The sequence below is a fragment of the Ranitomeya variabilis genome, chromosome 1, assembly GCF_051348905.1.
Source record: "Ranitomeya variabilis isolate aRanVar5 chromosome 1, aRanVar5.hap1, whole genome shotgun sequence".
Taxonomy (NCBI): Eukaryota; Metazoa; Chordata; class Amphibia; order Anura; family Dendrobatidae; genus Ranitomeya; species Ranitomeya variabilis.
The window spans coordinates 710,235,907-710,249,542 of record NC_135232.1 but is presented as its reverse complement, the minus strand read 5'-3'; the positions used below and the strand labels follow the sequence as shown (position 1 = coordinate 710,249,542).

General features: G+C 45.6%; 1 protein-coding gene across 2 annotated transcripts in view; it reads left to right on the top strand.

The window, feature by feature from the left end:
- Window positions 1-12,159, top strand: part of AK7 (adenylate kinase 7) — a 46,723-nt gene extending 34,564 nt beyond the window's left edge. For both annotated transcript variants that reach the window (XM_077267363.1, XM_077267364.1), the window contains exons 9-18: window positions 1,395-1,472; window positions 1,767-1,916; window positions 2,264-2,392; window positions 3,902-4,016; window positions 6,100-6,228; window positions 7,883-7,951; window positions 8,575-8,772; window positions 9,382-9,602; window positions 11,134-11,292; window positions 12,013-12,159. In XM_077267363.1, coding sequence (XP_077123478.1) covers window positions 1,395-1,472; window positions 1,767-1,916; window positions 2,264-2,392; window positions 3,902-4,016; window positions 6,100-6,228; window positions 7,883-7,951; window positions 8,575-8,772; window positions 9,382-9,602; window positions 11,134-11,292; window positions 12,013-12,051 — 1,287 coding nt within the window. In that variant the 3' untranslated portion in view covers window positions 12,052-12,159. The remainder of the gene's footprint in view (window positions 1-1,394; window positions 1,473-1,766; window positions 1,917-2,263; window positions 2,393-3,901; window positions 4,017-6,099; window positions 6,229-7,882; window positions 7,952-8,574; window positions 8,773-9,381; window positions 9,603-11,133; window positions 11,293-12,012) is intronic.
- The last annotated feature ends 1,477 nt before the right edge of the window (window positions 12,160-13,636 follow it).

The window sequence follows — 13,636 nt, the reverse complement described above, 5'->3', positions numbered from 1 at the left end:
TATACGATGCTGTATACCCTGCTGTTTATTCTGTTGTATTCCCTGCTGTACACATTGCTGTAATCTCTGCTGTATTTCCTGCTGTACACACTGCTGTACACATTGCTGTATACCCTGCTGTTTATTCTGTTGTATTCCCTGCTGTACACATTGCTGTATTCCCTGCTGTAATCTCTGCTGTATTCCCTGCTGTACACACTGCTGTATACCCTGCTGTACACACTGCTTTATACCCTGCTGTATACACTGCCGTATTCCCTGCCGTACACACTGTTGTATACCCCACCGTATACCGTGCCGCACACACTGCCGTATTCCCTGCTGTATACCAACTGTTTATTCTGTTGTATTCCCTGCTGTACACATTGCTGTATTCCGTGCTGTAATCTCTGCTGTATTTCCTGCTGTACACATAGCTGTATACCCTGCTGTAATCTCTGCTGTACACATTGCTGTATACCCTGCTGTTTATTCTGTTGTATTCCCTGCTGTACACATTGCTGTATACCCTGCTGTTTATTCTGTTGTATTCCCTGCTGTACACATTGCTGTATACCCTGCTGTTTATTCTGTTGTATTCCCTTCTGTACACATTGCTGTATACCCTGCTGTTTATTCTGTTGTATTCCCTGCTGTACACATTGCTGTATACCCTGCTGTTTATTCTGTTGTATTCCCTGCTGTACACATTGCTGTATACCCTGCTGTTTATTCTGTTGTATTCCCTTCTGTACACATTGCTGTATACCCTGCTGTTTATTCTGTTGTATTCCCTGCTGTACACATTGCTGTATACCCTGCTGTTTATTCTGTTGTATTCCCTGCTGTACACATTGCTGTATACCCTGCTGTTTATTCTGTTGTATTCCCTGCTGTACACATTGCTGTATACCCTGCTGTTTATTCTGTTGTATTCCCTTCTGTACACATTGCTGTATACCCTGCTGTTTATTCTGTTGTATTCCCTGCTGTACACATAGCTGTATACCCTGCTGTTTATTCTGTTGCATTCCCTGCTGTACACATTTCTGTATTCCCTGCTGTAATCTCTGCTGTATTTCCTGCTGTACACATTTCTGTATTCCCTGCTGTACACATTTCTGTATTCCCTGCTGTAATCTCTGCTGTATTCCCTGCTGTACACATTGCTGTATTCCCTGCTGTACACATTGCTGTATTCCCTGCTGTACACATTGCTGTATACCCTGCTGTACACATTGCTGTATTCCCTGCTGTACACATTGCTGTATACCCTGATAGAGGCCTCAGACATGTAACTGTATCATGTTATACCACCTACTAGTGCTGGCTTAAAGGGCTTTTCCACTATTTTCTAAAAAAAAGGGCCAATCAGAGAAATAACTTTCACTGTAAGTGTATATATGTTCTTGCAGTGTATCAGCGCTCACCTGGGGCCTGGAAAAGCACAGAAAGTATCTAAGGAGATGGCGTTCCTGAACAAAGAGCTGACGGTAATAAGGGTCCATGTCTCCTCTATATGATGGACCCCGTGTCTGACTGACCCTGTGTATGACGGACCCTCTGTCTATGATGGACCCTCTCTATTTGACGGACCCTGTGTATAATGGACCCTCTGTGTATGACGGGCCCTTTGTGTATGACGGACCCTCTGTTTATGATGGACCCTCTCTGTATGACGGACCCTCTGTGTATGACGGACCCTCTGAGTATGACGTCCAGGGGGAGCGCGACCGTCCAGTACCAGTTACTGTCTGTACCAGTCATTCACCCTCATTGTGTTTCAGCAACTGGACATTGACCATTTACTAGTGAACCTGCGGATGGAGGCCGTCTTCTTAAAGGAGAATTTCAACATTCACTGGGTGTCGCAGAGCGGGATTGTGGAGAACATTGAATCCGTCATCAAGGAATATAAGCAGAGCCGAGGATTACTGGTAAGTGAGGGACTGAGTGATTCATCTATCACCTATCCACGGGAAAGTGATCAATGTATGATCACTGGGGTTCAGAAGATCAGACCACCACAGATCACAAGGAAGATGGTCCCACAATTCCCTGCATGGATGGAGCAGTAGCGCCCTCACTGTCTGTAGGAGAGAGCGCTGTATGAGAACACGAGATAGGAAGATGACGAACTGTAGTGTGAATTGTGACAACTATCAGACGGTTCCTGGATCATATACAAATATAGATGTTAGTTGTCCATTGGGAAGAGGGGTCACCGTGTTCTGGGCAGAGGGCCGAGCACTGATCACATTTCCACCTGCGTTTTGTTTTTTAGCCCGTACGAATCTGTATTCTTGGTCCCCCGGCTTCAGGAAAAACAACCGTCTCCAAGATGCTGTGCAAGAAATACAAACTGCATCACATCCATATAAAAGATGTCATCACAGAAGCCATAGACAAGCTGGTAAGTCATTCCTCTGTATGTACCGGAGAGGGCGGCGAGGCGAGGCTGTGGGGCCTATACCCAACTCCCCCACACACATTAACGCTCATCCCAGATCCCACTGCCCTCCTCCTCTCATCTGTCTGTCCTCCTCTGGTCACCTCTCTGTCCTCCGGTCACCTCTCTGTCCTCCTTCTCTCACCTCTCTGTCCTCCTTCACTCACCTGTCTGTCATCCTCCGGTCACCTCTCTGTCCTCCTCTTGCCTCTCTGTCCTCCTCCTCTCACCCCCCTGTGCTCCTCTCACCTCTGTGCCCTCCTCCTCTCACCTCTCGGTCCTACTCCAGTCACCTTTCTGTCCTCCTTCAGTCTCCTGTCAGCACTTCTCTTCTCACCTCTCTGCCCTCCTCCAGTCACCTATCTATTCTCCTCCTACCTTTCTGCCCTCCTGCTGTCCTCCTCCCAACTCTCTGTCCTCTTCCTATCAGCTCTCTACCCTCCTCCAGTCACCTGTCTGCACTCCCCTTCTTTTTTTAATCAGATACATTTTTATTAAGGAAAAACAATTATAACAAATGACATCAAGCTGTTATTCACAGATAATCATATATTTTATGAACAACCCCCCCCTTTCCCCCCTATCCCCCCCCCTTCGAGACCCCTTTAATGCCTTCCCAATTTCCCATCCAATATTCCTTCCCCAATTCAAATACAATGTCTGCACTCCTCTTCTAACCTCTCTGCCCTCCTCCTCCTCTCACTTCTCTGACCTCCTCCAGTCACCGCTCTGCCCTCCTACTCTCACCTCTGTCCTCCTCCACTCCTCTGCCCTCCTCCTCCCACCTCTCTGCCCGCCTCCTCTCAGCTCTCCTCTCACGTCTCTGCCCTCCTCTCACCTCTCTGCCCTCCTCCTCTCAGCCCTCCTCTCACCTCTCTTCCCTCCTCCTTTCGCCTCTCCGCCCTTCTCCTCTCACCTCTTTGCCTTCCTCCTCTCACCTCTCTGTCCTTCTCCTCTCACCCCTCTGCCCTCCGACGATCACTTCCCTGACCTCCTCCTCTCACCTCTCTGTCCTCCACCTCTCACCTCTCAGCGCTCCTTCAGTCACCTCTCTGACTTCCTCCTCTCACCTCCCTGTCCTCCTCTAATCACCTCTTTGTCATCCTCCTCTCACCTCTCAGCCCTCCTGCAGTCACCTCTGCATCCTCCTCCTCTCACCTCTCTGTCCTCCTCTGTTAATCTGGACCTGCATGTTTGTGGGAGAGAGAGGCGGTGGAGGTCTCGCGTCTTATGGCCACCTCTACTATTTCCCTTTCCCTTCCATCTCTCACAATTTGGCACCCTGGACCTCCCAGCCCCATGCTGTACATCAATCCTTCCCAACCTGTTGTATACATCTGCTGCAGAACTACAGCTTCCAGCTTCTCCAGCAGCCTTTGGATAGTTGTCGTCTCATTTTCCTTATGTTTCACTTGTGAAAGATAAATTGATGACTCCATCTACAATCACATTGTTATTATCTGTCCTGTAAAGGAACGTCTGGTGAAATCACCTCCAGGAGAGGAGGAGGAGGAGGAGGGAGAGGAAGGGCCAGAAGCCTGGCAGGAACTGCTGGACAATGTGAGAGAGAACATGGAGCAGAATGGCGGTATGTCCACATCAGTACTACTCCTGTGTCACGCTCAGGTAGGAAAGACTAAGTGCAGCACAAAGGGATAAGGGGAAGGGAACCCAACACTAGGGAAGGGGGAGAGGAGACTCCTAGGCAGATCTAACGTCACCCTGTATTCCCTAAGCGTCTCTGTATAGGTTCCGCATCTATCGCCGAGCTGGATACCGAACGCCTGCCTGACCCTGGCTATAAGTCCTGCATAGGGAAGGAAAGGATGAGCGCTAGTCAATCCCCTCTATCACTAAAGACAGATTGGATACACAAACAAAGGGAACACTTAGCTTGAGTAGACTCAGAGAGAAACACGGACATCATCCAAACACTAGAGAGGAAAATCGGTAATGTAAAGTATGTACACAGTGACTGCACCAGCAGAATAGTGAGTGCAGCTCTGGAGTATAATACAGGATGTAACTCAGGATCAGTACAGGATCAGTAATGTAATGTATGTACACTGTGACTGCACCAGCAGAATAGTGAGTGCAGCTCTAGAGTATAATACAGGATGTAACTCAGGATCAGTACAGGATCGGTAATGTAATGTATGTACACAGTGACTGCACCAGCAGAATAGTGAGTGCAGCTCTGGAGTATAATGCAGGAGGTAACTCAGGATCAGTAATGTAATGTATGTACACAGTGACTGCACCAGCAGAATAGTGAGTGCAGCTCTAGAGTATAATACAGGATGTAACTCAGGATCAGTACAGGATCGGTAATGTAATGTATGTACACAGTGACTGCACCAGCAGAATAGTGAGTGCAGCTCTGGAGTATAATGCAGGAGGTAACTCAGGATCAGTAATGTAATGTATGTACACAGTGACTGCACCAGCAGAATAGTGAGTGCAGCTCTAGAGTATAATACAGGATGTAACTCAGGATCAGTACAGGATCGGTAATGTAATGTATGTACACAGTGACTGCACCAGCAGAATAGTGAGTGCAGCTCTGGAGTATAATGCAGGAGGTAACTCAGGAACAGTAATGTAATGTATGTACACAGTGACTGCACCAGCAGAATAGTGAGTGCAGCTCTAGAGTATAATACAGGATGTAACTCAGGATCAGTACAGGATCGGTAATGTAATGTATGTACACAGTGACTGCACCAGCAGAATAGTGAGTGCAGCTCTGGAGTATAATGCAGGAGGTAACTCAGGATCAGTAATGTATTGTATGTACACAGTGACTGCACCAGCAGAATAGTGAGTGCAGCTCTAGAGTATAATACAGGATGTAACTCAGGATCAGTACAGGATCGGTAATGTAATGTATGTACACAGTGACTGCACCAGCAGAATAGTGAGTGCAGCTCTGGAGTATAATGCAGGAGGTAACTCAGGATCAGTAATGTAATGTATGTACACAGTGACTGCACCAGCAGAATAGTGAGTGCAGCTCTAGAGTATAATACAGGATGTAACTCAGGATCAGTACAGGATCGGTAATGTAATGTATGTACACAGTGACTGCACCAGCAGAATAGTGAGTGCAGCTCTGGAGTATATACAGGATGTAACTCAGGTTCAGTACAGGATCAGTAATGTAATGTATGTACACAGTGACTGTACCAGCAGAATAGTGAGTGCAGCTCTGGAGTATATACAGGATGTAACTCAGGTTCAGTACAGGATCAGTAATGTAATGTATGTACACAGTGACTGTACCAGCAGAATAGTGAGTGCAGCTCTGGAGTATATACAGGATGTAACTCAGGTTCAGTACAGGATCAGTAATGTAATGTATGTACACAGTGACTGTACCAGCAGAATAGTGAGTGCAGCTCTGGAGTATATACAGGATGTAACTCAGGTTCAGTACAGGATCAGTAATGTAATGTATGTACACAGTGACTGTACCAGCAGAATAGTGAGTGCAGCTTTGGAGTATAATACAGGATGTAACTCAGGATCAGTACATGATCGGTAATGTAAAGTATGGACACAGTGACTCCACCAGCAGAATAGTGAGTGCAGCGCTAGTAGAAATGTTGCCAAGGTTTTTTCTTACAAAAGACGCAATTTTAATATTTCAATATCTCTCACATATATTACAGGGCGCCTGGATGACACCTACGTGATCCGCTTCATGAGGGAAAAGCTAAAATCCATGCCTTGTCAGAACCAGGGTTATGTCCTGGATGGATACCCTAAGACCTATGAACAAGCTAAGGAGTTGTTTAGATGTCAGTGTTCTTGTCCCCTGTAGCTGCGAGCATCTCTGTATACAGCGACCTCATCAGACATACAGATGCTTCTCACAACATTAGAATATCATAAAAAAGTTAATTTATTTCAGTTCTTCAATACAACAAGTGAATCTCATATATTATATAGAGTCATTACACACAGAGTGACGTATTTCACGTGTTTATTTCTGTTAATGTTGATGATTATGGCTTATAGCCAATGAAAACCCAAAAGTCATTATCTCAGTAAATTAGAATACTTTATAACACCAGCTTGAAAAATGATTTTAAAATCCGAAATGTTGGCCTACTGAAATGTATGTTCAGTAAATGCCCTCAATACTTGGTTGGGCTTCATTTGCATAAATTACTGCATCAATGCGGTGTGGCATGGAGGCGATCAGCCTGTGGTACTACTGAGGTGTTATGGAAGCCCAGGTTGCTTTGATAGCAGCCTTCAGCTCGTCTGCATTGTTGGGTCTGGTGTCTCATCTTCCTCTTGACAATACCCTATAGATTCTTATAGGTGAGTTTTCTGGCCAATCAAGCACAGTGATATTGTTGTTTGTAAACCAGGTATTGGTACTTTTGGCAGTGTGGACAGGTGCCAAGTCCTGATGGAGAATAAAATTTCCATCTCCAAAAAGCTTGTCGGCAGAGGGAAGCATGAAGTGCTCTAACATTTCCTAGTAGATGGCTGCGCTGACTTTGGCCTTGATGAAACACAATGGACCTACACCAGCAGATGACATGGCTCCCCAAACCATCACTGAGTGTGGAAACTTCACACTAGACCTCAAGCAGCTTGGATTGTGGCCTCTCCACTCTTCCTCCAGACTCTGGGACCTTGATTTCCAAATGAAATGCAAAATTTATTTTCATCTGATAACCCCTTGGACCACTGAGCAACAGTCCAGTTCTTTTTCTCCTTGGCCCAGGTAAGACACTTCTGGCGTGGTCTATTGGTCATGACTGGCTTGACACAAGGAATGCGACACTTGTAGCCCATGTGATGGATACGTCTGTGTGTGGTGGCTCTTGAAGCAATGACTCCAGCAGCAGTCCACTCCTTATGGATCTCCCCGTTTTTGAATGCCTTTTTCTTAACAATCCTTTCAAGGCTGCGGTTATCCCAATTGCTTGTGCACCTTTCTACCACACTTTTTCCATCCACCCAACTGTCCATTAATATGCTTGGATACAGCACTCTGTGAACAGCCAGCTTCTTTAGCAATGACCTTTTGTGGTTTACCCTCCTTGTGGAGTGTGTCAGTGACTGCCTTCTGGACATCTGTCAAGTCAGGAGTTTTCCCCATGATAGTGGAGCTACTGACACAGACTAAGGGACCTTTATAAACACTTAGGAAGCCTTTGCAGGTGCTTTTTCTTAATTATTCTACTTTACTGAGATAATTACTTTTGGGTTTTTATTGGCTGTAAGCCATAATCATCAACATGAACAGAAATAAACATGTGAAATGGATCACTCTATATAATATATGAGTTTCACTTTTTGGATTGAAGAACTGAAATAAATGAACTGTTTGATGATATTCTAATGTTGTGAGAAGCACTTGTATGTATAGCCTTCTCATCATCCCCTACAATATTCCGTACATCATCCTTTACATTTGCTTTGATTTGTTTTTAGCAGAAGAAAGTGAAGAAGAGGAGGAGAGCAGGAGTAAGGCTCCTCGCTTTGATCCAACCATCACACCAGGTGGGTATAGAGGGACAATTGTGCTAACGTATTCCTCTTTAGAGAATCCCCTTTATAAGCGTCTGGGACCCCAGTGATCAGTTTCTATCGATAAATGAATCTGGCAAGTTTTCATGTTCACGTTGGCATACATGTCACAACCTAACAGCTATGGAGACCACCCAACAAGCTGGATTTCACCCCACCTAATTTTATGGTGGATGTGCAGATAGATCGGTGGCGACAGTCACACCTGGCAGACACTTTTTATAGAAACAAAATCCCTGCACAGCTGAGCAATCAGGAAACTCACTGTCGCTGACTTATGTGTTGATGTCGCCCTTCTGTTGTTGGACTTCTGAAGAATAGTCCTTGTCTAAAGATGGCCGATTTCAGCAAAATCATTCCAACATCTATAGGTGTGCTGTGATCCAGCTTCTGCCGTAGGTGGGAAGAACGATGAGGCTGTTGGATTTCAATAGGCCCAATCCTTTTGTTCTCAGGGGAGATGAGACGAAAGCAGAGATGTCTGGCAGCGACTTGTTTTCCTCTCCTGATACAGAATACGTGCACACACAGCCAAGTAGAGCATGCATGTGTTTGAGAAGGTCAGGACCTAATGTTTGATTGTTATTTTTTTGTAGATTTTGTTATTTCATTGGATGCATCTGATGAGTTTCTTAAAGACCGGGTGATTAATCTCCCGGAGAGCACAGTGGCCGGGACACATTACTCTCAGGATCGTTTTCTCCGCACTCTCGCCACATTTCGGGACCTGAATACCGAAGACGAAACTGTTCTTAACTATTTCGATGAAGCTGAGATCCACCCTCTGCATATTGGTAGGTTCTGTGAATGTTACTTTTCAGCCAGCATGGTACATGGGCAGTGCCAAGCTCAGGTGGGCCAAGTCCGCCGTCCCTATGGGCAGGGTGGGCCTGTACAAAGCTTCTGTTACCCACGGAGAGGCCGGCAGCAGGGTCATGTTTCATACCTCTCTAAGTCCCCAGTATTCATTAGACCAACAGGAGCAGAACCCGCTGATATTAGGGAGACACTACTGTAAATGGGGGTTCCCGGATCTTTTGTGACATCATGATTTTGGATGCCGAGATAACTGCTACCCAAGCAGTAGTTCAGCAGACCGCTTTCTACAGTGTATGGGGGGCTTCAGGTCATGCTCACACTGAGTTTTCCTATGTGGATTTTAGAGTCAATTCTGCTGTAAAATCTACAATAAAATGCTTAAAAACTAAAAAATGAGCTTCATATTGATTAATGTATTATGAAAAATTCTAGAAAATGCTGTGTGTGAATCCTGCCTTACATAGCACGTTGGGTCACGGTGTGGTACAGCAGCTCCACAGAGGAGAGGAGCAACTGTGAGTGTAACTACGGGGCCCCGTCTGCTATGTGTTCACCACTGATGCCACTCATTGATTTTAACACAGATGTCTCTAAAGACGACGATCTCGAATATAGAGCAATTATAAAGCAAATTACTAAGGAGGTCGGGGAACCTCGGAACTACGGACTGACCCCAGAGGAGTCGGCAGAGCTGGAAAAGAAACAGGCGGAGGAAAGTCTTACTCGTGAGGCAGAAAGGATGGCTGAATTAACCAGGCTGGAGGCTGAGGAGGAAGCTGAGAAATTCGCCCGATGGGAAGAGTGGGTGAGCTGGGCCATCAGCGTAGTGTGACCTGAGGGTTATTGGCATATATCGCATATCCACTGAATATGCTGTATATGTCTGATAGGCGCAAGTCCTATTGTTGAGATAGGATCTGAAATGACCCTTCACGGTTGACTCAGTGATTTTCAAATTGATCCACAGGGCGTTGCCGGCAACTGAAAATGACCAGATGGAGACGTTTGTCTCTGTTTGCGAAGATCGAGCAGATCTCTGGCCCCCATTTATTGTGTATCACTTATCATAATCATAGAAGTTATACTTCAACCAATCAGCATAAGAACACGCTCACAGTTCTTAACCTATAAGAATGCAGGAGCAGTCTGTACGTCAAAGTCTCGTAGAACAATACACCCTCAGTCTCATGTCCTGTCCAGATTGCAACAATCAAGGTCTCATAACAGCTGTGAACTTTACCTAGTAACAAAATTTATCTCAAAAGAGCAAGATAGAGTTGAAAAGCACAAAATGAAGCCTGCTTTAATTTTGATCTTAGTTTAACCCTTCACACTACGTGTGAAGATTGTTCCGACTGTGTTACTGTGAATAGAGAGGTGTCCGCAACAAGCACTAGTATAAAATGGAGCGTCCCCTCTACATTGACAGCACGTCCCCCTCTACATTCACAGCTCGGCCTCCTATACATTCACTATGCATCCCCCCTCTACATTCAGTGCGTCCCCCTCTACATTCACAGTGCGGCGCTTTCTACATTCACAGCGCGGCCCTCTCTACATTCACAGCGCGGCCCTCTCTACATTCACAGCATGGCCCTCTCTACATTCACAACGTGGCCCTCTATATATTCGCTGTGCAGCCCCCCTCTACATTCACAGCTCGACACCCTCTACATTCACAGCTCGACCCCCTCCCTACATTCACAACGTGGCACTCTATACATTCACTGTGCAGCCCCCCTCTACATTCACAGTGCGGCGCTTTCTACATTCATAGCGCGGCCCCTCTACATTCACAGCGCGGCCCTCTCTACATTCACAGCATGGCCCTCTCTACATTCACAACGTGGCCCTCTATATATTCACTGTGCGGCCCCCCTCTACATTCACAGCTCGACACCCTCTAGATTCACAGCGCGTCCCCCTCTACATTCACAACGTGGCCCTCTATACATTCACTGTGCGGTTCCCCTCTACATTCACAGCGTGGCCCTTTCTACATTGACAGCGTGGTCCCCTCTACATTCACAGTGCAGTCCCATCTCGTCCTCCTCTACATTCACAGCGCGGCCCCTTCTACATTCACAGTGGAAAGAGATAATGTGCGATGCTTCCGGGTACTGGTGAGCGGATCTCCTTTCCAAGATCTGTTGTTTCTGGCCCTTGATAGGAGCTGCGTGAACTCCTTTACCTTTCTGCATCCCAGGCTCGGCGTATGATTTGCCTCTCTGGCAGATATCGTCTGTGCAGCACCAAAGTGATCGGCTCATCTATTCGTCTGGATTTACTACATATAACCCCAGCACTACAAGTCACATCCATCTCTAACTTTACAGAACAGTCGCCTCGAAGAGGTAAAACGCCAAGAACATGAAATGTTGGAAGCCCAGTCCGTCCCTTTAAGGAATTACTTAATGAAGAACGTCATGCCAACACTGATAGAGGGGCTGAATGAATGCTGCAAGGTCCGACCGGACGACCCTGTGGATTATCTGGTAAGATCCCACTCGGGATGGTTACAGGTGTTTTGACTCCTCCAAAAACTAAAAATTTACCATGGACGTTAATGAACCATTGATATGTCCTCCATTAATGCTAACTGAGAGGGCGCCGGACCCTACCAATCTGGTATTAATGACCTCTCCTAAGAATAGGTATTCGATATCATAAGCCTGACCAGCCAGAATGTACAAATGTCCATGATTTTTGCCATTGCCTCTGTGCATGGGGCGCAGTCTGCTCCATACGGACCTGTCAGTGCTGCCGGTACGGAGGTCAGCGAGGTATCATAACTACACACAGTTTTCTGCCCCTAGTGGCTGACTTGTGACGTAGACATATCTGTATAAGGGGAGTCTGCTAGGCAGCGTCCGCTGATGGATGCATGCTCCAAGCTCAGGAGTGTCCCCTGACCACACATTTCCCTGCAGCAGAGATGTAGAGATGATAATGTGTGCAAACTGTAAAGCGCTGCGGAATATGTTAGCGCTATATAAAAATAAAGATTATTATTATTATTATTTAGCGTTACTTGGTGCCCATTTAGATGCAGCGACAAGCAGACACTCTGCGGCCCCCGTCTGACTGCCCATTCCCTGATTACTAAGGCTTGTTCTTCATGTTATTATTTATGGAGCACAGACTTCAATAAGCTGTAGACAATCACTGACTAATCTCATTGCTGAGCGGCGCTGTACTCATTTCTCTTCTTACAGGCAGAATATCTGTTCAAGCGAAACCCTCAGATAGAATGAAGACGTCTCTAGAAGTTAGCTGTCCAATAAAAAGCCATGCAATATGAAATCCGGTGTAGTGTTTCCTCTTTGTGATAAAAAGACTAAAAAATAGAATCAATGAAGAATGAAGTTACCAAATGGAAGGAGTGAGCAAAGTCTGATCTCTGGAGACCATCTGATCCAATAAATCGTCATACAGTGGAGGAAATAAGTACAGTGTGCTCGTAAAGTCATGGTGCACTTCTGACCAGTCACAGGATTTATTTATAGTTTACATTTTGGTGCCCTTTCTCTGGCCCAATCATATTCATGAGGAGAGATAAGAACCAATCAAACAACACAAACTCTTTTAAGCTGTTGCTGAGTCCCCAGCCAGATTACCCCCTGATAACCTGAACTCTGATTAATACACTGCCAGGTCAAATTGCGGCTGTAGCATGCTATCAAACCAGCAGATAGACCCAAATGATGCGCGTTTACTATAGATATGCTTCAAGAGATCGACAATGATGCAAGATTTTTGCAGAAGATCGTGTTTAGCGATGAGGCGACCTTCCATATCTGTGGACATGTTCGCCATAACGTCCGAATATGGGATGCTAAACATCCTCATGCCTACGTTAAGTACGAACATAACACCACTAAAGTGAACATGTGGAGTGTCCTGATGCATGATTAGGTGATAGGCCCATTTTTTTTCGTGGAGCAGTGTGAGACGGCAAACACGTATCTTGACATGTTGGAATTGTATGCAGTGCCACAATTTACAGAAGGTGTCATCTTTCAACAGGACGGCGCTCCTCCACACTACACCACCATTGTGAGTTTCTGGATAGAACATTCCCCCGATGGTGGATAGGCAGGGGTTCTGTCAAGCCATGGCCACCACTATCCCCGGATCTGACGCCCTTAGACTTTTACGTTTGGGGTTATGTGAAGCAACATGTGTACATGGAACATATCAACGACATTAATCACTTAAAACAGAGAATCACAGGCGTTATTCACACTGCTACACCAGACGTCCTTACCCGTGTGTGGCAAGAACTTCACTATCTTTTGGATGTGTGTAGGTCAAAAAATGGAGCCCACATCAAACTGCACTGAATAGGTATGAAACTGGGAGAGTTTTTCTTTTATTTGGAGCAGATTTAACATTTCTATAGTTTTTTGTTGCTTTCCAGTGACTGGTCAGAAGTGCACCATGACTTTACGGACACACTGTATTTGATCCCTTGCTGCTTTTGTAAGTTTGCCCACTGACATAGACATGCACAGTCTATAATTTTAAGGGTAGGTTAATTTTAACATTGAGAGACAGAATATCAAAAATAAAATCCAGGAAATCACATTGTATAAATTATATAAATTTATCTGCATTTTGCAGTGAGAAATAAGTATTTGATTCCTCTAGCAAAAAAGACGTAATTCATGGTGGCAAAACCCTTGTTGGCAAGCACAGCAGTCAGACGTTTTTTGCAGTTGATGATGAGGTTTACGCTCATGTCAGGAGGAGTTTTGGTCCACTCCTCTTTGCAGATCATCTCTAAATCATTAAGATTTTAAGGCTGTCACTTGGCAACTCGGTGCTTCAACTCCCTAC